Here is a 24814-nt window from a genome sequence, read left to right on the forward strand (position 1 = left end):
CCGAGAAGCAGCGGGTGGGGGAGGGCGCCTGAATATTCGGCTGGCATAGGGGGTGGGCAGAAAAAACAAACGAACAAACACCACAGATTCAATTTAGTGCTCTGCATTAACATCCAAGTTCTTCAGACACGGGCTTTTAAAACTTTTTAACTTCGATGAACAGTTTAGTTGTTACTCTTGAAAGTCATTGATCTTATTAAACAGTTGAGAAGTAAAAATAAATATAATGGACGGAGGAGGGGCTTTAAGTTAAATCTCGTTGTAGTTGTGGGAACAGTGGGAATTGTTCCAATTTTCTTTCTAAGTGTAGAGGTGTGCAAAGACTCGAGAGAGGAAAAGTGGAAATCACGAGTTCCCCACCCCCCTTCCATCCGTTGCCTGTCCCAAGTTAGGGCAAGTCCGCTCTGGTTGCTTCTAAAGCCAGCTTTGAAAACATTGAGTTCTTTGTGTACCGGAGCTGGGGGACTTCCCTCTGCAAAACAGGGGACAGGCCAGCCCCGGGGCTCCCCTGGTCTTTGCAACGTCCTCCAACTTTGCTATGTGCAAGGGAATGTAGGTTGCGAAGAGTTATTTAACTGGAAGTTGTGGCCGGGAGCAGAAGCAAGGTGGGGAGGGCACCGCGATCTAGATCTCCGTTTCTTTCCACCCCACTCCCCTCCCCCATCCGGACGGCCGCGCAGGCCCCAGGTGCAGCCATGTTCTCGCTCCCACCACCCGCACTCCTCCATTGACAGTCCTAGCCGGAGAGGGCCGGGCGCCGCGGCGCTTCGGCTCGGCCTAGAGGGGGGCGATGGGGAGAGAATCTGGGTTCATCGCGCAAGGCTGTCTGGGAGTTATAGTTCGGGGCACCCACCCGTCGCGTAGGTGAGCGCCAGTCGAGGACTACAACTCCCGGTGGGCGGTGCTGCTCGCGCGCACGCGCAGCGGCACCTTCGAGGAACAAAAAAAAAAAAAAAAAAAAAAAAAAAAAAGCCAAAAAAAAAGGGGGGGGGAGAGGAGGAGGAGGAGGAGGGTGAGAGAGAAGCTCGGAGAGCAGAGAAAAGGGGGCACCGGCGGCCCCCCCCCGCCCGCTTCCCTGCACGCGCTCGCCGCCCGCCTGCCGCGGTTACCCCCGGGCTTCGTCCCTGTTTCCCCCACACCCCCCCAACCCACCCACCCGCGTGCGGCGATCCGAGCGAGGAGTGAGGCCCCGCCGGGGGCGGCCATGCGGCGGTGACAGGAGCACGGCCGAGACGCACGGGGCCCCCCTCGGCCTCTCACCTCCACCCCGTTCGCCAGCTCGCCTACAGCCGAGGCCCCTCCGGCCTGCACCCGCTTGCTGTCCGCATCCCCCCTCCCCGACCCTCCCCGGCTGCACTTCGGGTGAGTCCCTGTCGCCTTAGAAGGGTCCCCCCCGTTCCCTCGTGTGCCCCCCTCGCCTCCTCCGCCTCGGGGTGCCGTGGCGAGCAGGGGCGTCTTTCTTCGACACTTTTCCGTCCGTCCGTCCCCCCCTCACCCTCACCCCCACCCCCGTGGGGGGTTCGTGGGCCCCGACCCGGGTGTGAGAGTTGTGTGGGGGGGGTCGCTTTGGCTCGTTGGGAGTGACGGCGGATGGGACAACTTCGGGGTGAGGAAACGGACGCGCCGTGACCCTCTCTTCCCTCCCCGCACCCCCGATCGTCCTCCCCCACCCCACCCCCAAAGTCCACTCGACTTTGGGGGGGGGGGGCTCCGCGGCTCTGGGGGAGGGGGAGAGGGAGGGGGCGGCCGAGGTTGCGGGGCGTGGGGGGGGAGAGAGAGAGACACACACACGACAGTTGCACGCGCGCACCCGTGGTGCGTGGGGGTGTGGGTGTGGGTGGGTTGGGGGGGCTCGCGGCGTTTTGCGCGTGCGTTGTCATAGTCTAAACCTAAGCTCGTGTGCGTGCGTGCGTGTGTGCGTGCGTGTGTGCGTGCGTGGTGGTGGTGGTGGTCGGGGGTGTGGGGGGGAGGGAAGGTGTGTGTGTGTGGGGGTTTGCTCGGGAGGGGTGGTCTCGCGCGCGCCGCCCCCACCCCCCCCCCCGCCTGCAATCGCGCGCGTGAGCGAGCGAGCGTGCGAGCGGACCCCGCGGGGTCGCGCAGCCTGTCTCCTTCGCTCTGATTGGCCGAGTCGGCTTTCCGGGGGCGCGCGCCCTAGGGGGCGCGGTGCCAAGGGTTCCCCCCCCCCCCCTCCCCATCCTGAGCCCCGTGGGGTCGCGCGCTCGGGTTCGGGGTGTATATGTGTTGTGTATGTGTGTATACGCGTTGTGTGTGTGTGTGTGTGTGTGTGTGTGTGTGCGTGCGCGCGCGTGTGTGTGTATCTGGGGCTCCCGGCTCCCAGGGCAGCAGACCGCGCGCGATTGGCTGGCGGGCACGGCGGGGGCGGGGCATCGGTGCCCTGGTAACTGCGGCGGGGGCCCTGGCAGGGGGGGGGGAGCCGGAGCTACCAGGCTCCGGAGCCAGCGCCCGCCCTGGACCGGCCGGTGCTCCGCCCTGCTCCCAGGTGGAGCCCAGCCGTGGGCTTTGTCCCGAGCTGTTGGCTTGCGGATCCCGCGGGGCCAGGACTTTTTTTGGGGGGGTGGGGTAGGAGTGGGGGTAGGGGGAGAGGAGGAGATGGAAATAAACACAATGACCGGAAGGAAGACTTTAGCCTTGAGGCTATGGAAATAATCAGTTTGGCTCGGGCAAGCACCCAGACCGCGGGGTTAAGAGAAGGGATGGGGTGGGGGGAAAGTTTACTTCTGCACCTCCGTGTTTTTGCATTTTGGGGGGCTGGGTGCGGGAAACCTCAGCACGTAGCTCTGGCTGGTCTGGAACTCCCGAGAGAGATTCGCCTGCTTCGACCTCCCCGGGTGCCAGTGCAACCACGTCCTGCCCAAGTTTGCTTCTTTGTTTTTGTTTTTGTTTTTAATGTTTAAGTAAGGTATTTTGTATGTAGCTCAGGCTAGCATGGAACTCGCATTGTAGCCGAGGCTTGCCTTGAGCTTTCGATCCTCGCGTCTGCACCTTGTAAGTTTTGGGATCACAGTTCTAGCGCACAAGTTTTGCTGGTTAGTATATCCGCCCCCTCCCCCCGCCTCGCGGCTTTGTGCTCCTTGGCTGCTGAGAGTGCAGATCTGAGATGGTGCTGGTGGAGCGCCGGCTGTGTTTGGGAACAGGAGGTGAGGCGAGGTGCAGTGACCGGCTCACACTGCCTGGTTGTCTCCGGGCCTTTCCAGGGCAAAGGGGAAAGTAGTTTGCGAATAAGAGGGTGCAGGTACGGTACCCACAAGCCTTGGTTTCGGATGTGGAATGGCTGCTATTTCCTACAGCATTTTTTTTTTTTTTTTTTTTTTTTTGAGTCTCTTGCCTCGGGCTCCTTTGTTGCCCGAGTCCCGGGATCTTGCCCTCACACCCTGGAGGCACGGAAAACTTTCTCACTTAACTGCAGTCATTTCTGTAAGGCCTTTTATGTTGTGGGGGTCACGAGTTGTTTTCTCTTCCACCCTGTGAAGATATAGACCGTGTTCTCTGTTCTTCGGGTCATCCTTGGGCAGGGGCATGATTCCCATGGTTACCATTTTGGGAGACCTAGTTCGTGCCTTGGGCAAGCACTCTGCTACCGAGCAAAGCTCTCAGCTCCTTGAGGATTCTAGACTGGCTCGTCTCTCCCCTCCCCTCCCCCCACCCCGTTTTACTTTTTGAAATAAAGAGTTTCACTAAGTTGCCCAGGTTGGCTTTGAACTCCCTCTGTAGCCCAGGCTATTTTTAAACTTGGCAATCATTCTGTCTCAGCTGCTTGAATCGCTGGGATGATGGACCTTGGGGAGAGGGTTAGGTTCTGCCTTTGCCCCTTTGCTCTTTTTATTTTATTTATTTATATATTTCTTTTACATCCTGGCTCCAGTTTCCCCTCCCACCTTTCATTCCAACCCCTCCCCCTCTTGTCCCCCCCCTTCTATTCAGGAAAGGGCAAGTTTCCCCTGGATATCAACAAAACACGGCATATCAAAGTTGCAGTAGGAGTGTCTATTTATTTGCTCGTTAGGTGGCAAACCCTGGTTAGGTCCTTGTCCAGTCCCCATGTCCTCTGCCAGGTGCCAGGGTTATAATGCTCCGAAGCTGTATTTGAGTATGTTTCCAGCTGCAGGAGTGCTCCTTAAACCCTTCATGAAATTCCACGGAGACAAGGCCAGCTATGGAGAAGTTAGGTACTTGCTCTCTGTAAGCCGGGGCCTGGTGACTTCATCTGCGAGGCTCTGGTTCTCTGACCCATCTCTGCTTCTGTGGAGGACTGGTGAGGTCATTCCAGAGGCTGGGGTTCTGCAGGTCTGGGTTGGGGCCTTGACCATGTCTGGATTGTGTGGAGCCCAGGTAGGCATGTAAGTGGCAATCCTCCTGTCTCAGGATTCTGAGTGCTTAGATGATAACCACATACCACTACTACTTGTTCAAAAACAGGATCCAAATAAAAATAAATGGAACTGTTTGCTCTAGGATGATTGGAAGACTGAGAGTTTTTTTTTTTTTTGGGTGGGGGGGGGGGGGTCTGAGACAGGGTTTCTCTGCCTTTCCTGGAACACTCTGTAGCCCAGGCTGGCCTCATACTCACGGAGATCTGCCTGCCTCTGCCTCCCGAGTGCTAGGACTAAAGGCATGCGCCACCACCGCCCGGCCAAGAGTTGTTATTATTTTTTTAATAATGTATTTTATGTGCGTTGGTGTTTTGCCTGCATGTATGTCTGTGTGAGGGTGTCAGATCTTGGAGTTACAGACAGTTGTTAGCTTCCATGTGGGTCCTGAGAATTAAACCAGGGACCTCTGGAAGAGCAGCCAGTGCCCTTAACCACTGAGTCATCTCCCCAGCCCTGGTTGAGAATTCTTTAGAAAAGTGAACCGTAATTACAAAACTCAGCTCCAGTTTGAAAGGTGCCTGTGGGTTCAAGTGCTGAGTTAAATTTGAAGTCTAAAAAACACTGACGGTTATTCCACTCTGAGTTATTATTTTAGTCATGGCACAGTTCCCCCCCCTTCCACTCCCAGTGCAGGGGAACAAAGCCCGGGCAGTTCTCATTGACATTTATTACCCTGTCTTCTCCCAGGTGTGCCGGAAGAAGCACCCCACACTCCCCACCGAGTGTAAGGGTGGGTTGCAGGCCGGACTGTGGCAGTTGAGCTGGTGGGACATGCAGAGGTGACTCTGGGATTGGTTCGTCCCCAGCCTGTCCTCTGTGGTTTCCCTCCTGTCCAGGGACCTCGCCAGTGCTTTGTTCCCACAGCCCGCAGCCTGTTCATGCACTGCCGGTCTGCTCTGCTCATTGCCGCTTGGGCCAGTGGGCAGGTGAGACTATTCGGCCCAGCTAGCCATCACTGGAGGGCTTGCAGGGTTTTCTTGGTTGTGACCTGATTAAAAACAATGTAGGCTGGGTGTGGCAGCTCACCCCTTGAGTCCCAGCCCGGCTCTCCGGAGGCCAGCCTGGTCTACATATCAAGTTCCAAGAAAGCCAAGGAGATCCTGTCTCAAAACCAAACCAAACCAAACGACAATAGAATGGCTGAGTAGGGCACGGCTGTGTAGGAAGGCTGAGAGTTTTACCATACTCCCTCGGTCCCTCAAGAATATAGGACTCGGTATACTTCTGCCTATTATAGATAGGGCAAACACACACATACACACACACTTAAACACCCACAAACAGCCCAAAAGCATGTGTAGTGCTGGAGGCCTGCTTTACCACTAAGCTGCATCTGCTACTTGGTCTTTTAAAGCATTGGTTTATTCAGACTTTGTATCCTCGAGAGTCAATACTTCCTTACGTTTTTGGTGGTACTAAGGATTGATTGAGGGCCTCAGCTCTTCTGCTAGCCACACCCCAGCCCCCATCACTGGTAGATGTAAAAAAGCTACTGGAGCTCTTCACACCAGCCTTATTTACTCCCCCTCCCCCTTTTTGAGATAGCATCTCTCTGTGTAGCCTTGACTGGCCTGGAACTCAGATCCAGTGAAATAAATGCCTTGTCTTGGTCGTAGACTTGATTTTTTGCATTGCCTAGGCTTGGACATGCTGAGCAAGGACTCTATTACTAAGCTGTATCCTGGGCGTGGTCTTAGATTTTCTGAAACTTAAAATTACATTATCTCATTTATATTTTTTGACTTAGGAGGATGGCAGCATATACCTTATGATCACATAAAGGGCAGGGGAGCCACGCACATAAAACACATTAACTTCATGCATTTCTTTTTCCCCTCCTTGGGACAAGGTTTCTTTGTAGCCCTGGCTGTTCTGGAACTCTTGTAGACCAGACTGGCCTCGAACTCAGAGATCCACCTACCTCTGCCTCCCGAGTACTGGGACTAAAGATGTGCACCACCATGCCCAGCTGTTTGTTTGAATGTTTTCTTTGGGAAGAATTTGCATAGATCTGGGTAAATCTCTTCCTAGCATAGAAGAGCCATGGAGGAATTGTTGGCTCCTTCGTGGAGAAGCAGCCCCAGGCTGCATTTTCCAAATGTTCATCTGGATCCTCACATAGGCTGAGCCAGGGCAGAGGCTCCCTCTCTGAATGTCAACCTGACTCCTAGCCCCAGATTCTCCAGTGCAATCTTTCGTTGGTTCCACATTTTCTCACTTGACAGTTTATTTGTAGAGTATTCATACAAGTACATAAAATTAGCTTAGATTCAGCCGCACATTTAACAAATCATATTCATAGAAAAAAGTTGTTAAGGTGCTTGCCAGGCAAGCATACAGACTGGGGCTTGCTCTTCAGCACCCACATAGGAAAGTCAGCTGCAGCAGTGATAGTCTGTGATCCTCCTGCTGGGGAGGTAAGAACAGCAGCATCCCCACCCTAGCTGAGCCATGAATTCCAGGTTCAGTGAACGACTCTGGAAACAGGTGGAGCTCTAGAGGAAAACCTCTGCTTCTCCACGATGACAGACATCCGTCACATACTCAGAAGGATGCAGTAGCACTAAGGTACAGCTCAACTTTAGCCTCCACGTTTACTGAATATATGATTTTGCAGAGTGCATTCATAGCAGAGAAATTTTTGTGGTGGCTGAGTATACATATAAACATCTAAAGTCAGTGTTTACAAAATACCAGTGTGGGGCTGGAGAGATGTCTCAGCAGTGAAGAGCACTTGCTTTTCTTCCAGAGAACCTGCTTCTGTTCCTAGCACCCATGCTGGGCAGCTCACAGCCTGTAACTCCAGCTCTGGGGTGTCTGATACCCTCTTCTGGCCTCTCAGGCACCTGAATCACATGCATACACACCACAGACATACATTTACTCACAAATAAAAATAAATCACCCCCCTCTTCTAGACACTGTTTCTCTGTGTCATAGCCTTGGCTGTCCTGGAACTCATTCTGTGTGGATCAGGCTGGCCTTGAACTTAAAGAGACCTGCCTGCCTCTGCCTCCCAAGTGTCCGGATCAAAGGTGTACGCCACTACTGCCCAGCATAAAAATAAATCTTAAAAAACGAGAAATTTAGCTATGTGCTTTAAGAAACTATGTAAGATACATGTCAAGTGTAAAAAATAAAATATACTAAAAAAGCAAAAGAAATAGAAATAAATATATCACCGTGCACAAATATACCACTAGTCATGGAAAAGCTGAAATGACTGCTAACTCACAAAATAAAACTTTGGAAAAGGCTGTGTTGTTTAGGAACAGAAGAGGTGTACCGTGATCGAAGATCGGTGCAGAAGGAATATTACACTTTAAAAAAGTACACAAAGCTCCAAACTATATGGGTGCTGCGACCCCAACTCTGGTCCTTCTGAAGAGCAGAAAGTGTACTTAACTGCGGAGTCATCTCTCAGCCCCTACATTTTATTTTATTTTATTTTGTTGTGGTGCTGGGGATTGAGCCCAGGCTGTGTACCAGGCAGGGCTCTCCCACTGAGCCACATCTCTAGATCTTAGGCAAAGCAAGTCCCTGGTTTCTGTGTTTTTAAAAATAGGCATTTGGAATAAGGTGAGCAAACCTTTGGTGTGTCAAAGCATTGATTCATTCTGATGCTGTCCTGGTTATTATGCTTCATCAGAAAATAGGTTATTTTATTTAGTGCAGGGGTAATTAAAGCAGCTGGCTGAGAACTGAGCCACTTTTAATTTGTTGGGTTTAGGTATGAAGTACTTAGCCACATTCTCAGAACAGCCATTCAGGGTAGGGGTGCATACATAGGCTATTGCTGTTTCCTAGGCTACAAAAAGTCCACCCGGATGCAGATCTTCAAACACAGGTGACTTTAATGTGTAGTGTAAGGTCAGAGAACACATTGTTTGTGTGTTGACAAAGCAGACTCCTCATCAGGATGCTGGACTGTGTGGGCTTGAGAAGATGGTAAAGTTTGAGCTCAGGGCCCCAGCTGGATCCTGGAACCTGTGTTAAAAAGATTTGCAGGTGGTGTGTGCTTAAAGTCCCAGTGCTAGGAAATAGAGCGGGTGAATCCCTGGGGCTCCCTGGCTAGCCAGTCTAATCTGTAAAGTTCCAGGCCAGTGGAGATTGGGCACCTTAGGAACAATGGGAAGGGTTGGGTATTTAGCTCAGTGGTAGAGTGCTTGCCTAGCAAGCACAAGGCCCTGGGTTCCAAAAAAAAGAAAAACAAAACAGAACAAACAAACAAAAAAAACAAATGGGAAATTGACCACTGGCTCCACACCTGTGCTTGTGTGCCTGGGTGTGCAAGCTGGGGTGGGGTGGGGAGGGTATTGATTTTCTTCTTTTCTCTCTTTATTTTTGAGACAAGGTCTCTCATGTAGCCCTGATTCCAGTCAAACTTGCTATAGCTGAGGATGGTCTTGAACCCCCTGTCTCTGGCCTCACCTTCCAAGTGCTGGGATTACAGATGTTTGCCACCACACCTCTCATGTCACCCTGGCCTTTAAAGCAGAGCTACTTAATTTTTCTACTCTTCACACTCTGCTGCCTGAGAATTTTTATGTGAGACATGTATAGATTTAAAATTGGTACACAAATCAAACCTTTACTGATAAAAAATCACGAGTGTATTTTAAATAACTTGGCGTTCATACAATTTCACTTATTTTTTTTTTTTTTTTTTTTTTGGAGATGAGGACCAAACCCAGGGCCTTGTGTTTGCTAGGCAAACGCTCTACCACTGAGCTAAATCCCCAACCCCACAATTCCACTTTTTATTAAAGATGGGACCTGCTGGGTGGAGTGGTGCATACCTTTCATCTCATCCCAGTACTTCTGAAACTGAGTTCTAGCTTGGTCTACATGGCGACTTCCAGGCCAGCCCTGACTATCCAATGAGACTTCATCTTAGTTCCCCTGCCACGCTCACCCCATTAAAAGGGGCATTGGGTGGGTTCTGGGTTTCAGCAGCCTAGCCCAGCCAGGGCTGCAGTCTCTCTCGTGCTGGCTTTAGCACCCCCAGTTACCACTGTGCCTACCGAATTCTGGCTTCGGAGTTCTGTAGGTACCCCCTCCCCTCCCCTTTATTTTCCAAGACAGGATCGCATGCAGTCCAGTGGATGGAACTTCATACATAGTTGAGGAATTTTTGATCCTTTATCTCTCAAGAGCTGTATCTCAGGCATATACTACCACACTCAGTTCATGGGACTCTCTTAAAGCTTTCTTGACTGACCTACATCTCCAACCCTTGACTCCTTGAAGACCATAGGAGTCATTTTACAAGATCTGTGTCAACTTGGATTTGTCCGTTTCTTCCTTCCTCATGGTTTGACCTGGGTGAAGCGTTGAGGGCTGGGCTTAGTGATGTGTTTTCTTTGCGTTATGTTGGGAGGCGTCTGTCTCCGTGTCTGGAGCCGGTCAGTTTTGCCTTTCTTACTTGGTTAAGATGGAGGTTCCTCTGTTTCACTTGGTGAAGAGATGGCACTTGGGGACAAGGACATGGCTGTCCAAGCCCGCAGTCTAACCCCCTCTGCTTTTCCTTCTAGGGTGTTGGGGATGGGCTTCAGCACTGACCTAAATCCTATGTCACTGAGCCACACCATATCCCCGCTGCTGTTCTTAGGTTACAGCCGAAAGTGTGTTTACAAATTGTATCAAGTGAATGTCAGCCTTTTATAATAAACATCAAGATTCCAAGATAAATCAACAGCATCAATAAACTACCTTAAACATATCTAAACTCGAAATTTGAAAACACATTTTAAATAAAAATTACTAAGTAAACATAGATTAAATGGAAGTGTGTTTCTAAACTGCACTGAGTGTTTGTTGACGTTTGGGGTCATGAAGAGCAGGTGCTTTTGAGTCAGTGCCTGGTAACTGTAGACAGAACAAGGGGTGTCAGCACACACCCTTGATATTACAGGGAGGAAGGCTCGGCAGCCTGGGGTGCTGCTGGAATAGAGTATTTCACTGTTGAGAGCCCAGCACACTGCAGCATGCCTGAACTTGTTAGGACAGCAGCAGACTTGGCTGTTAGTCTTTCTTTGTGTCGTAGGCATCATTTTAGAACAAAGTGAGTGACGTTTTAGAAGATGGAGATTTACTTTTTGGAGTACTGACCATTTTATCCTTTTTTTGTTTTTCTTTTCGAGACAAGGTTTCTCTGTGTAGCTTTGTGCCTGTCCTGGATCTCACTCTGTAGACCAGGCTGGCCTCGAACTCACAGAGATCCGCCTGGCTCTGCCTCCCGAGTGCTGGGATTAAAGGCGTGCGCCACCCCCGCCCGTATCTTTTATAAATATAAGTTTCAGAGCTGAAGAAATGGCTCAGTGGTTAAGAGCACTGGCTGCTTTTCCAGAGGACCTAGAACCCCAGCACCCACATGGCAGCTCACAACTGTCTGTAACTCCAGCTCCAGGGGACCTGAAACCAAGAAAAGAAAAATTGCTTGAAGTTGAAGATCTTATTTTAGTTTTTTCCTTATAATTAAGTGGTAGTTAAAATTATTCAGGATTTTTCTTGTCTCTTTTAGCCTTTTAATTTTGTTGTGAGTTTAGCAACTTAAATGAGTTGATAAAATTTGGAGTTTTGTGTGTGTGTGTGTGTGTGTGTGTGTGTGTGTGTATGTATGTGCGTGCGTGTGTGTGTGTGTGTGTGTGTGTGTGTGTGTGTGTGTGTGTGTATGTTTGAGACAGGGTCTTTCTATGTAGCCCTGGCTATCCTGGAAATGGATATGTAGATCAGGCTGGCCTTAGTCAGAAATCTGCCAGCCTCATCCTCCTGAGTTCTGGGATTGGAGGTGTGTGCCAGCACCTTGGGTCTAAGTGCTCTTACTTTTGTTGTTTTGTTTTCGAGACAGGGTTTCTCCGTGTAGTTTTGGAGCCTGTCCTGGATCTCGCTCTGTAGACCAGGCTGGCCTCGAACTCACAGAGATCTGCCTGGTTCTGCCTCCCGAGTGCTGGGATTAAAGGTGTGCGCCACCACCAGCCGGCTAGTGCTCTTACTCTTAACCATGAGCCAGCCCTCCACTCCCCATCTCTTTTTGTCAGAATGGTGATAATAATGTGTAGATCTTTACAAGCTCTCTTCCTTTGGCCCATGATAAAAGCAAAAATATAGTCAGGACAAATTGACATGGGATTCATTACTGGCTTGTTTTGAGGTGCACCAGATCAGAACTCTGAGGACACAGATGAACCTGATCCCCGATACTCATCTCCACCAGGAAACAGAAGAAGCTCCGAGAGAATGGACGGTGTCTGTTTTCAGAGCTGAGAGGAGGCACCTCATCTGTTAGACATTAGCCACCTGGGGCTGGGAGAGAGAGGCATAGCACCGAGAAGTCATAGCGGGGGAGTACCAAGGGAATAAGAAAGAGAAGGGCTAATGCAGAACCCGAGGCAGGAGACTAAAGGGACAGAAGAGGGGGCAGTTGGGGGCACTGCCGCATGTGACCCTCACCACTACAGACTGGTAGTTCCCAGGATGCTGGGCCTGGAAGAGCAGGATGTGGGCTCCAATAGGCTGCATGGGGCTCCTTCCTGTGTCCAGTGCTTGCTCAGCTGCCCTGACCTCACATCCTGGTCCCTTGGGTTCACATGATTTCCGTGTGCTTTAGCAATGGCCGAGTACCACAAGTACTCCTAACTACAAGTACAACGAGTGTACTGACTGCCTGGATGTGTTCGAGGAGCTTCTGGGGGCCTCTGTTAAGTGAGAAGGTGAAAGTCCTGACCGCAGTGGGAGCAGATCTTGCATGTGACAGTTTAATTGGTGAAGGAGAGGGAAATCAACACCATGTTTGTGGCTCTATAAACCGCTAATGTCATGGCCACAGTGTGAGGCAGGTGCCTGGTGCAGATGGAGAAGGAAGGCACTGAGCCTGTGGGTGGAGGACACACCCTGCACCCGGGTGCACAGCTGTGACAGCAGGTCAGGTGCCTGTCACCCCAGTAAGGACTGGCTGCCCAGATTCTGCAACAAGTTGGGACTATAGAACCCCAAAGCCACTGCAGAGGTGGCAGCAGCCCAGACATTGGCTCTGTTTTGCACACAGTGGCGGAAGTTGGCCCTGTCTTTGTTTCCATGACAGTGGTAAGGGTGAGTACCTAGGGATGACCCCACTTGCTGTCCTCACAGTGCATTTCGATAATTGCCATTGCCGTCAGTCTCAATGTGCCTAGTTCACAGTGAGACTTTGTCTGAGGTGTGTCTGAGCAGGGACAAACCAGGATCTGCAGGGTTTTGTCCTGTCCCTGATGGTGTTGGTGATGGTGGTGGTGGTGATGATGAGGAGGAGGAGGAGCAGGAGGAGGAGGAGGAGGAGGAGGAGGAGGAAGTCTCCTGGTACCTAGCCTGCTTTTCTATCTCTTTCCCATGACACTACTGCTGCCTTTGCTTTGTGAGAACGTTCAGTTTGCAGTAGGCTGGTGCTGATCACAGCTGGTCCTGGGTTATCCTGTTGTGGCTAGCCACTGAAGTTGGTCCAGCCTAGGCTCCTGACTAACATTGTTTTTTGTCTTGGGGTCATAGTAGAAGCACTGGGCCTGAGGCTCTTGCTTGTGCTTTGGGTGGGAATGGAGAAGACAGACAGTATATTTTGTGTTCTTGAGCCTAGCTGTACATGGAATCCATGCAACCTTGAGATATTAACTAAATTTAATAAAACTGCTTTTATACTTGAGTTGGCCTGAATTGGGAATTTGTAACCTCACAATCTAAGATCTGCCTAATAAATCATACTGTTATTTAGACAATAAATATATTTATAGCAGGGCTAGAGAGTTGGCTCAGTGGTTAAGAACACTTGCTTTTCTAAAAGATCCCAGTACCCACATTTTGGCTAACAACTAACTCCAGTCCTGGGGTATCTGATACTCTTTTCTGACCTCTGTGGGTACATGAGATACACAAACATACATACAGGCAAAACATTCATACACATAAAATAATAATAGTCCCACATACCTTTAATCCCAGCAGGGAGGCAGAGACAGGAAGATCTCTGAGTTAGCCTGGTCTACAGAATAAGTTCTAGGGCAGCCAGGGTACACAGAAATCCTGTCTTGAAAAAGAGAAGGTGGGGAAGGATATGTCCAACAAAGAATATTTAAGGCACTAGTCATTCTTACTGAAAACATTTTAACTGAGAATGCTCTGAAATTATAAATCTTAAAAAACAACAACAACAACAAACAAAAACAAAAACAAAACACCTAAGTGGGCTGGAGAGATGTCTCAGTGGTTAAGAGCTCTTTGTCTGCTCTTGCAGATAAACAACTTTCAATTCCTATCACCTCCATGGTGGTTCAGTCATCTGTAACTCCAGTTCTAGGGGGATCTGATGTCCTCTTCTGACCTCTGTGGACACCAGGCATGTATGTGGTGCATATAAATACATACAGGTAAAACACTCATACACATGATAAAAACATAAAAAAATCCCAAAAACAAAAACCCTAAGAAATGTTACTACCCAGAGGCATTTGGAGAGAAGAGGAAGAGGGGGGCGCAGCTTGGCAGAGTGCACTTACAGCCCTTCTCCACACAAGACACACATTCAAGGGAACTAGAGTTCAGTCCAGTAGGAGGACTGGGAGCCTTCCATGCTCTGTTTGGAAAGAGAGCACTTTGGGGTAAGAAGTTCAGAAATCAGCACATGCATCGAACTCGTTGGTCAGACAGGAAGATGCTTCAGGTGAGATCCAGATGGACAGGGTGATGAGGACCCTTGTTTGTGGGTGGTCCAGAGACGTCAGCTGTGGTGATTCCGGGAGGAAGCGGCTTCCTTCTGACTTCAGATTATAAATAGCTTTACAAAATTAAGGTATCAGCACATAAAGATAAAATTAAATAAACAAATATGTAAGTATAGGAAATACGAGCAAGAACCACTAGCGATAACAAACAACTCTGCCTAGACTAGAGGTCTTTTAGTTAGCAGAGACTTGTGAATATTCTTTTAGGTTTGAACAAATATAACACATTTTTAGGGAATAGGAGACCATAAATGTGACAAAGAAATAGTGAAATGGAGGGTAAGTTAGAAGAAGTGTAGTTCAGCACAGAGGAAAGAATGAGTGGGTTGGGGATTTAGCTCAGTGGTAGAGCGCTCACCTAGCAAGTGCAAGGTCCTGGGTTCGAGCCTCAGCTCAAAAAAAAGAGAATGAGCAATGGTAAGATGGTGAGAGACCTTGGGATGAAGGTATTCACTAATGTGCAGTGAAGTTGGGCTGCCTTTTTGTTTTGAGACAGGCTCTCACTTGGTGGCCCTGGCTGGCCTCTGCCTCCTGAAGGTGCGGTTAAAGGTATGAGCCACGATGCCCGGCTCAGGCTGAGGCTTCATGGGAGAAGGAGAATGGCAGTCTGAAGAGGTGGTAGCTGAGTTTCCCCCAGCCAGACACTAGAGCCCATTGTTAAGCCCTGTGAGTAACAAACATGGAGTGAAAAGAAATCTGCACTAGAGACATGGCGACGCCATGGAGAGCCAAGAGATATGGGGAGGTTACGTGCACGGGGATTATCTTTGAAGGACGCTGTCGATGACTTTTCAGGACAAAATGTGATGACTCTAAACATGAAAGGGCTTGAGTGTGCAGAACGGAAACAACCGTTAGATGGAGTTTCCAGGGCAGTGAAAATGCCCCATCAGAAGAAAGAACTTTCAGCAAACAAAAGGGGAGTTTGTCATTGGAAGGCAATTCTGAAAGATTGATGTCAGGCAGAGGGACTATCTGAGACACAGGAATAAGCAAAGAACATCGTAAGTGACTGTTTTCAATAGATATAAATTGTTTCAGACAAAAGTAATGCTGCATTAAAAAACTCAGATTGTATGGGCTGGAGAGATGGCTCAGTGGTTAAGAGTACTGGTTCCTGGTCTAGAGGACCCAAGTTTGATTCCCAGCACCCACATGGGAGCTCACAACCGACTATACCTATAGCTTCAGGGGATCTGGTTACCACAGGTACCAGGCATACCATGGTGCACATACATGCATACATACAGGTAAGACTCTCACAAATAAATAAAAGGATAAAATAAAAACACTCAGAATTAGGCCAGCAAGATGGCTCAGCAGGTAAAGGCACTTACCACCGAGCTTGGTAATTTGAATTGGATCCCTAGGATCCACGTGGTGGAAGCAGAGACCAGATTCCTACTGTCTGACCTCTGACCTCGATATATCCATGGTGGCACATTCCTACCCCTACCTACACTAAACAAATGAATGTAAAAACAAAACCCAGAACTAAATACCGAAGGTGTTAACATCATCATAACCATTTCCAGAATCAAAAGAAGAACAAGGGTTGGGAACGATTGGCAGTTTATACAGATAGTGTAGCCAGCACCAGGCATTGGACACCATCGTCTTCACGATGGGCACAGGGTATAAAGTGAAAATGCTTTAGGAAGGAACTTAGGCTGGGCGGTGGTGGTGGCACACGCCTTTAATCCCAGCCCTCGGGAGGCAGAGGCAGGCGGATGGATCTCTGTGAGTTCGAGGCCAGCCTGGTCTACAGAGCCGGAGATGTTGCTCAGTGGTTAAGAGGGCTGGTTGCTCTTGGAGAGAACCTTACTGGGTGGCTCATGACTGCCAGTAACTCCATCTTCAGGGGCGACTCTCCAGGCACCCCAACAGGTACAGAGTCAGTCTCTCTCTCTCTCTCTCTCTCTCTCTCTCTCTCTCAAGACATAGAATCTTGAAAGTCTGTTGAGGTTGAAAGGTCACGGTACTTTTACCGAGCTGCTGACTGCTCTTTGAGAATGTGGAGACCCACTAACCCCTGGGACAAGGTCAGCACCCCTCGGTAGCTCCCAGCGCCATCCCCAGCCCTGTAGGCTCTTGACCACCAACACATGACTTGGAGCTGTGTTTGTGGTCTCTTCTCAGACGACCTGTCCGTTTCCTTTTTTTTTTTTTTTTTCTGTAGGTGTTCCGTGCCACCAACCTATAGAGAACATTGTCTCCGAGATGAGAGACTTGCGCACTGGCTGAGGGTCCTTGCTGTTTAACCCTTGCCTGACTCATTCTGTTAGCCCCAGGGTGCCTCTGGGGGCTGAGAATGGAGATGAGTGCGGGCCATAGTGTTGGTCTCTTAGTCCTCCAAGGGGCCTTGGCGTGATGATGAAAACACTCTGTATCTAGGTGCACGTGGCTCTTCTGCATTTGAGATGTGCCTAGTGGTCCTGAGGAAGTGACCCTTTAATCTGCTTCCATCTTAGCCTCAATATGACTAGCTGCACGTGGCTGCTGGCCCCCACGCTGGAGGACACTTCCTGGGCTGTTTCTCTACTGCAGACTTTTCTGCCATGGATGGTGGCTGTCTTCTCCCCACACCCACCTCCTCAGGAGTGTGGGAGATGCACACACCCTGGGGAGCCAGCCCCTCGGGTGACGTCCCGGACCGGTCTGATGTGCCTGTGCGTTCTTATATCAGTTTCTCTTTTCTAATGCCTCTGGGGCTAATGAAAGCTCAGAGTTGGTGGCCAGCACCTTTGTTTATAGAAGACAGAGCCGGGCACAGTCCTGGGCTCTGCGGTTTCTGGGAGATGGGAGAATGGACAACCACCAGGTGAGGGGCTCTGTCAATGGTTCTCACAGGAAGACTGCTCAGGAAATGGCCTCTTGGCAACACAGATGGGGCCAGTGAGGTACTAGAGCCCCTGACAAGTCTTCCCTGCCCTCAAGCCCAGCTGGACTCCTGCCTCCACAGTCAACAGTACTCTCCCTTCAAGGAGCCCGTCACCCCCCTCCTGAGTAGCTCCAATAAAGGAAGTTAGCAGCAGGTGGTGGGTGGGTGGCACCTGTGGGCTGTTGATGGGGGTGGCATTTGTCTGGATTAGACAAAAAATAAATGTGATCTTCATTTGAGAATTTCATACTTGCTTGCCTTCACATATTATATATTTTGATCATGTCTCCCTTTTCTTGTTGAGACAGGGTCTCACGATTTATCCCTGGCTGGCCTGGATCTCACTCACGGGAATCGGCCTGCCTTTGCCTCCCCAGTGCTGGGATTAAAGGCTCTCCAGTTTCTTAAAGCACGTCAAGGTGACTTTAGGGCAGGTTTATGGCAAGCCAGTAATGAAGCCAGCAGTAGATAAAACATCAGCCTAGTTTTTTGTTCTGATTCCAGTTGGGGCCACATGGCTTGGACAGAGCCCTGCATGTGTAAAATGAGAACATCTTCTTTCTTTATTTAATTATTCATTTATTTATTCCTTGCTGGGAAGTTTAAGAAGTGAGCTTTAGAAGAAATGTGAGCTTTCTGAAATAATGACGGGATATTTTAAGTGAATATCTGTGATTATGGAAAAACGGTTATCTAATTATGACACCTCTGTATTCCATATTTACACAGGTTTATCCAAGAGAAAAGAATGCAGGCCAGGCTTTCTTGTGTGCTGTTTGCTGGCTTGGGGCTCCATCTCCTGACTCTGTCTCCAGTCGTCATGGGGGCCTTGTTTTTTGAGTATAATAGTTTAGTGGTGTAAAGCGACCTTGGTGGGTTGGAGCCAAGGGGTACCACAGAGTCACACCATGCAACAGAGCTCACGTGGAAGGTTTATTGGGAGGTGCAGAGGTGGCCACTGAGGGAGAACAGAAGGAAAGAGAGAGAGAGAGAGAGACAGACAGACAGACAGACAGACAGGTGTGTAGAAGTCTGTTGAGTCCAGCTTTGACCTGTTGAAGGATTTTTGGGGGGAGGAGAGGGGAATGAGGAAGGATTAGATAGAAATATAGGCAGAGACAACAAAGACAGAGACACAGGATAGCTTCGGGAGGGCCCTGGGTCAATACCAAGTTGTCTTGAGGTCTATTCCAAAGGGGTTTTTATACAATGCCAAAGGGCAAGGCAAAAGACCTCCCCCTTTCAAGATCAAAGCACAGTGTACAGCCAAGTGTAGACCTTTCAAAATACCTGGTAACCACGCCTGTGGTCAAATCATCCCCTTATGCAGCCCTGCTGAGTGTAAAGCAAGCTCAGACTTTCTGACCTTGAATAAGGTCTTACTAGGAAGCCTCAGTGGGCCTCCACAGAGGGAAGGGTTTGCCTTTTATAAGGGGATATAGCACATGTGCATAGGGAGAGTGCCCTTCTTGGTGGCTGCTGTGGTAGCTACAGTGTCAAGTCTTGACTGCTGCTGATAACCTGCTAAGTCCCCAAGAGCAGGCCAGTGTAAATGCCTGAATGCTAACATTCCTCCCTTTTGTGTATTATAACAAGGTGAGGAAATAGGAAGGGATGCTGGTGAGGTGGGAATGGGGGCAAAATACTCTCTAGACTGCTTCCTGCCCTCTGGGAGTGTCAGCATCTTTGGGGGAACCTGAGAAAGCTGGGATGCTGGCCAAGTCCTGGGATAGCTGGCTGTTTCACTGATGTCCAGGCTCTACGGGACTGTCTGGCGCTAGGCAAGCGCAGGTCTAGTCGAAGCCGTCTGTAAGGTTGGACCACTTGGGGCTAGCCACTTTGAAGCTATCCGGGATGCGGGTGTTGAGAGGACCTGTTAGGATGCTGGCAGAGCAGAAGATAACTCGTTAAGTTTAGTTGGGGAATTTTTTTCTTAAGTCCTGGTTATTAAGGGAGAGGAGTCCCAAGACCAGGGGAAGGTGGGGAGGTCCCACCCTCAGAAAGTAGGTGGGGGACTTAGGCTGTTGATTGACAGTACCTATCAGGAGTGCATCTGACAGTGTATCTGACCTGTTCGAGGCGGATCCAAGTCAGACTCCCTGGAGCTCACAAGAATTTTTTGAGTTTACAAAAGGATGGTTTAGGCACATCGGCATTCCCACTGTTTGTAACCTGTACTGAACTCCACATTGTAGAGAAGGCAGTCTACTCATGCCTTTGAGTCATAGGGGACCAAAAATGATTCTGGTTCCAAGCACTAATGCTCTTTCCTCTATCCAGAAGACTGGTTGTCTATAGATTAGACAGATGTTTTTTAGCACAGTGAGAAGCACTTTTAAGACAACCAAAGGGAATTTAAAATCTGAGCTTGTGTCTATGATAATAGTAGTGGTACTCTGCCAGACCTAGACTAATAGCTTATCAGAGTTCCATCGGTTAATGTTAAGACCAGGAACTTCTGGAGTCTTAATATACAGTAGTATAGCAAGGGAAAGAAATCTGAAACATTTCATCTTTAAATACCTTAAATCACTTCCTCTTGTCACCACTTAAGCTTTTTCGTCCTCAGACCTTTATAACACCTGAAGTCACTTTCTTAGACCCTAAAACATCTTAGATCCTCACATCTTAAGCTTTTATATCTTCACATCAACTTTACACCTTAAAACACCTTCTTTGTATCTAATTGACCAGGAGATTCAGGTGGTTGATTACTGAGAGAAGTCATTGTAAAGTGAGTTCCTTTAAATAACAGAATAGTAAGACGCTACATTGAAATCTGTTCTGTGAGTTTATCTCTTTTCTGAGTCTGGCAATGAGGTAAATTGTGTCTAGACCTAGTAGTAGCTCCAGCGGAGAGAGGCCCTTGGTTGCTGCTCTTAACTGACAGAGCTACTAAGTAGCCTAGTGGCGAGACACCGTCAGAGTTCTGAGAGGGATACATTTTACCTGAGTTAGCAGGAAGTTAGCAGCTTCCCAGTCTATTAGAAATGACACTTACTTTCGCTGCCCCAAGGTCCTCCATGGTGGTTGAAGGCAGAGGTCTCACGGCAGCCCCAGTCTTCAGCTGCCAGGCCCAGAAGGTCCGACAGACTTTCCTGTGGAGTAGGAACTTGGGGGACCAGCCTACCTTGTCTAGGCAAAGCAGGGCAGTTGATTTTCCAGTGTCCTGTTTTCCACAGTCTGGACTGGGTCTTGGCAGAAGGTGGGGTGAAAGGCAGTTTTCCCTTCATGGCTGCATTGCGACATTAAAGCAAGCTCTAGGTGGAGGTTCTGGGCCCATCTGTCTTGTTTGGAGGAGATAGGGGTGCTGCCAGGAACTGGCATGTTTCTCTGTCACGAAAAGCTTTTTTTTTTAAAGATTTATTTATTTATTATGTATACAGTAGTCTGCCTGCATGTGTCCCTGCGGGCCAGAAGAGGGCACTAGATCTCATTACAAGTGGCTGTGAGTCACCATGTGGTTGCTGGGAATTGAACTCAGGACCTCTGGAAGAGCAGTCGGTGCTCTTAACCACTGAGCCATCTCTCCAGCCCATGAAAAGTGTTTTGTTGTTGTTTTGTTTTTAAATTAAACATTTCAAATGCCATATTCTCAGATCTCTGAAGTATTTGAGGACTATATGTCTAGTAGGTATGTCTGCATAGACAAACTTAGCTTGTTTCTAGTTACTTGTTTTAAGCTTAACTCTGAGAACATATATAGGGGACGAAGTAAGGTTTATCCCTGTAATTATAACAGTATTTAGCATGACTGCAATTAAAGAACTTAATCATTTATAAGATGACTGCTTATTAACTTGTGTTCCTCAACTGTCTACAGTAAGTTAGTACCTTTTATAAGACTAGGACTTTACATTTCATTCCTGTCAGAATAAATATCAAAATAAAACTTCTTAATCATAGATAATGAGCTCAGTAAAGGAACCAAAATAGCCCTTCGGTGGGTAAAAATAGGAACAGGTTTGTTCCAAACTGCTAAGGCTGTCTCCTGAGAAGTCGAGTAATAATGACAGGGAAAGATCCCCAAGACAAATGGGGACAGGAGAAAAGGGGCCTGTGAGCAGGGGCTGAGGGAGCCCAGAGGCCAGCACTGTCCTTGACAAGCCATGGGGCCTCTGCCCAATTGCCCACCTCTGGGAAGGGACCCTCTTGGGGACCAGAAACTCCATTATAGATTATATAGATCTTATCAAACACGTTGCCACTTACCTAAATTCTCTAGAAGCTTACTGTTGAACACTTGGCAAAGACATAAATAAATACTTAGGTTTAAATCTCTAAGTCAGCTTTTGTTAATCTGAGTAGACCTTTTGTAACCTTAAATTTTTATCCGACATGTAGAGCATATTCTAAACCAGAGTTGAATCACATACACAGTATTTTGCAAAAATCTAACCTTATGTTTCTGTTATCATACTAAAGTCCATACCAACCCCAAATATTTGAGACTTGTTGCTTCTCTTGCTCTTGTCTGCCTGCCCCTCAAGTCCCCACTGTTCTGGTGGACGCTCCACCTCAACTCCCCTCCCCCACCTCTCTCCCCAGACCCTGACCCTCAGAAAGCCCCAGAGATGCTCAAGACCACTCCCACAGGGTATTTAAACCACAGCCCCGAAAACAGACACGTGGTTTTGTGGTTTTTCCATCTCTCTTCCCATCCTCTCTCTGGGTGCTGGAAAGTCATCCGGGAGCACTTCACCCATTGAAGCGGGGCCTTTTCTTAGTTTGGTTTGATTTGGAATGATTTGGAGAGGCTTATGGGTGCAGACTCCGACAGGGCCTTTCACCCTTTTGTTCTTCCATTCTCCCCTCCCCCAATAAACCTCTTGCACTAACCCTGTTGTTGTGTGTGGCGTGTTTGTTTAGTGGCACAGCTTGGCAGGGCTGGCTGAAAGGTACCCACTTGATGCTCGTACCTGGACTTGCAAAGGTACCAAAGAGGCAGAGGGGGAACTAGAGACTGAGAGGTAAAGAGGCAGAAAGAGCAAGCTGTGCCTGGCGGGCATTTTTGAAGGGCGCACGTGTCAGGTAGCTGATGGTGGGAAAGGCACCGGGTGGTCACGTGACTGCTTTGGCAGCAGAGGCAGGCTGCTGCCTCTGAGGAAACTAACTTTCCTATTTGAGAGTCATGCATCTTAACCAGGCCATTCACCTCAGCTACCCCCCACAAAGGGGGGACTGTGGCCGGGTTAGGCTGAGAGAGAGGGAGGGGGTCCCACAGCAGAGCGGGAGTGAGGAATGGGGACCAAAGGCTGCTGGTGGAGTGAAAGTGGGTGCCAGTGTGGGATGGTTAGAACGGACTGAGGAGGAAGAGGAGATTGAAGGAGCTGGAGGGGGAGGAGATCAGTAAGGGGGAGCTCATTAGCAGGGTCAAGAGCACTGGAGGCTTCCTCTCTTTCAGGCTTCCTAGCTACTAGGAGCTGAGTAGAGGCACAGGCAGAACAGAGGGAAGACTTGGACACAGGGTACCTCCTTTCCATCCACCTGATTGCTGGCAGAAGTTGCAAAGGTACCATTATAATATCGGGATCTACGGTGTCTGTAAGCGGCCACTCGTATTAATAGTTAAGGGGTACTGGGGCCAGATTTGACTACAAAGGTGGATAAATTTAGAAGCCCTTAAGTTAGGAAGTAGGTGTAGAGGTCTGAGGTTTTCCAAAAGGCATCCCATGATGGGAGCTTGGAAGTATGATGGAGAATACAGTTTCCATGAGTGAGGTAGAGGAAGAAAATCCAAAGCCCGAAAGTCCTGGTGCCCCAGGGATCCAGAGAGGATCGGATTGTGGGTATAAGTTGTTCAGTGTGTCACGCAAGAACCAAGGGCTTTGAATCCAAGTGAGACGTGGTTGCCTGGTACCAGGGCTTGCAAACAAGGCCAAAGGATGAGAAACCGTGCTCGAGATTTTAAGCTCCACTCGTGGGAAATGGCCAGAGGTGAGTGTTGGCAAAAAGGGTCGACTGTAGCCTCCAAGAATACCAGAGAGATGCCTTATGCTCTGCGGACCCGGGGAAGTGTTTACACCAACCCTTGGCACCAATGTAGTAGTTTAATGGAGGAAGGTGACCTTGGTGGATTGGAGGCAAGGAGCACCACAGAGTCACACCGTGCAACAGAGCTCACATGGAGGTTTATTCCGGGGAGGTTTATGGGGGGGGGGAGGGGGAAGGTGCAGAAGCGGCCTCTGAGGGAGAGCAGAAGGAAAGGGAGAGAGGGCTGGGAAGGGCCTGCTTTTTGATATGGTGCTTGCACATAGGGAGAGTGCTCAATTTGGTGGCTACGGTAGCTACAGTATCACGTCTTGGCTGCTGCTGCTGAAGTGTCTTGCTAGGTCCCCAAGAGCAGGCCAGTGTCAATGCCTGAATGCTCACAGTTGTTGGTAAATGTGAGGTGGGGCTGGAGGGGCTCTGGTTTTCAGTACAAAGCCTTCCTCCTAGGTGGGTATCAGTGAGTAATTGGTGTCTGGTGACACCACCCCAGTCGAGTGTCAAGGCAGGCACGGCCAGACTCCAGTCTCCCTCTAGGAGTAAGGGAGGATGCTCAGGAGCTCTCCTGCAGAACTCCCAGCCCTGTACGTGCCCCTCTGGAGCGCTGGACCCTTTGGAGGGCATCCCCAGCAGTTTGCAATGCAGTCATACTATTTCAGTCAGCCTTCCTTAAGTTCATCTTATGATAAGAATGGCTGCTTAAAATAGAATCTATTTAAGTTGAAAGATAATGTTAACAGGCATATGATTTGCATACTATTTATAGAAAATCAATTTTAGAGTGTTTGGTTTAATTTTACCTCAGATTGTCTTGTGTCTCCCCTACCGAATGCTAACGGAGTGTCTGTGTGGGGTCTTTGTTACTGCTTCTAAATTAAGTTTGGCAAAATAGTATCATAAAAATTTCAGCCGTGGCTGTTCTCCAAGTGTTGAGGTTCCTGGCCGTCACTGTTCACATTGTGTGGGACCAACCTTCATAATGGCCCCTGAGTTCCTTCCTTCCCGTCAGCCTCTCCCCTCTGCTCCCACTTCCCACTGTTCTTCTTCTTCGGCCTCACGATTTGACTCTTCTGGGTCCCCTCGGACTAGAACCGTTCCTTGCGCTTGCCCTTCTGCCTCTGACTTCCTCCACTTGCAAGTACGCTGGAGGTTCCTCTGTGTTACAGCATGAATCATGTCCTAGTTACTTTCTCCTGCTGTGAAGAGCACCAGGGCAACTTAGGAAAGACAGCATTTAATTGGGGCCCACGGTTCTAGAGGGTTACAGTCCACGACCGTCACGGCAGGGAACATGGCAGCAGGCAGGTGTGGTGCTGGAGCGGGAGCCGAGAATTCACATCTGATCTATAAGCATGAGGGAGAGAGAGAGAGATGGAGCTCATTGGGAGTGGCTTGGGTTTTTGAAAGCCCCCAATGTCCCCTCCAACAAGGTACACCTCCTAATCCTTCTCAAACAATTCCGTCCACCGGGGGCCAAGCGTTCAAATATATGAGCCTATGGGGGCCATTCTACCCAAACTACCACAAGTCAGAAGCTCCTTTTTTGTTTGTTTGTTTGTTTTGTTTTGAGTCAGGGTCATTAGCCCAGGCTGGCCCCGAATTTACTGTGTGTCCAAGGATGACATTGAACTCCTGATCCTTCTGCCTCTGCCTGTTAGTGGTGAGATCACAGCTGTACACAAGTACTAGGAATGGAACCCAGGCCCTCATGCATGCCAGGAAAGCACCTCAGCAACTGAGCCGCATCTCCAGCCCAGTATCTTTTTGTTATTTCAAGACAAAGTTTCTCTGTGTAGTTTTGTTGC

General features: G+C 49.2%; 1 protein-coding gene across 9 annotated transcripts in view; it reads left to right on the forward strand.

Moving 5' to 3' along the window:
- Nucleotides 1–960: 960 nt before the first annotated feature.
- Nucleotides 961–24814, forward strand: part of Gtf2i (general transcription factor IIi) — a 93815-nt gene continuing 69961 nt past the window's right edge. For 4 of the 9 annotated variants that reach the window (XM_036172386.1, XM_036172392.1, XM_036172391.1 and 1 more), the window contains exon 1: nucleotides 961–1362. Coding sequence is in view for 4 of the 9 variants with exons in the window: in XM_036172384.1 (XP_036028277.1) it covers nucleotides 1591–1606 (16 nt within the window). In the remaining 5 variants the exon portion in view is untranslated. Of the gene's footprint in view, nucleotides 1363–1588; nucleotides 1607–24814 lie in introns of those variants that run through there. The other 5 variants (XM_036172384.1, XM_036172390.1, XM_036172387.1 and 2 more) reach the window with 2 other exon arrangements.

This window comes from Onychomys torridus, chromosome 22, assembly GCF_903995425.1.
Source record: "Onychomys torridus chromosome 22, mOncTor1.1, whole genome shotgun sequence".
NCBI lineage: Eukaryota > Metazoa > Chordata > Mammalia > Rodentia > Cricetidae > Onychomys > Onychomys torridus.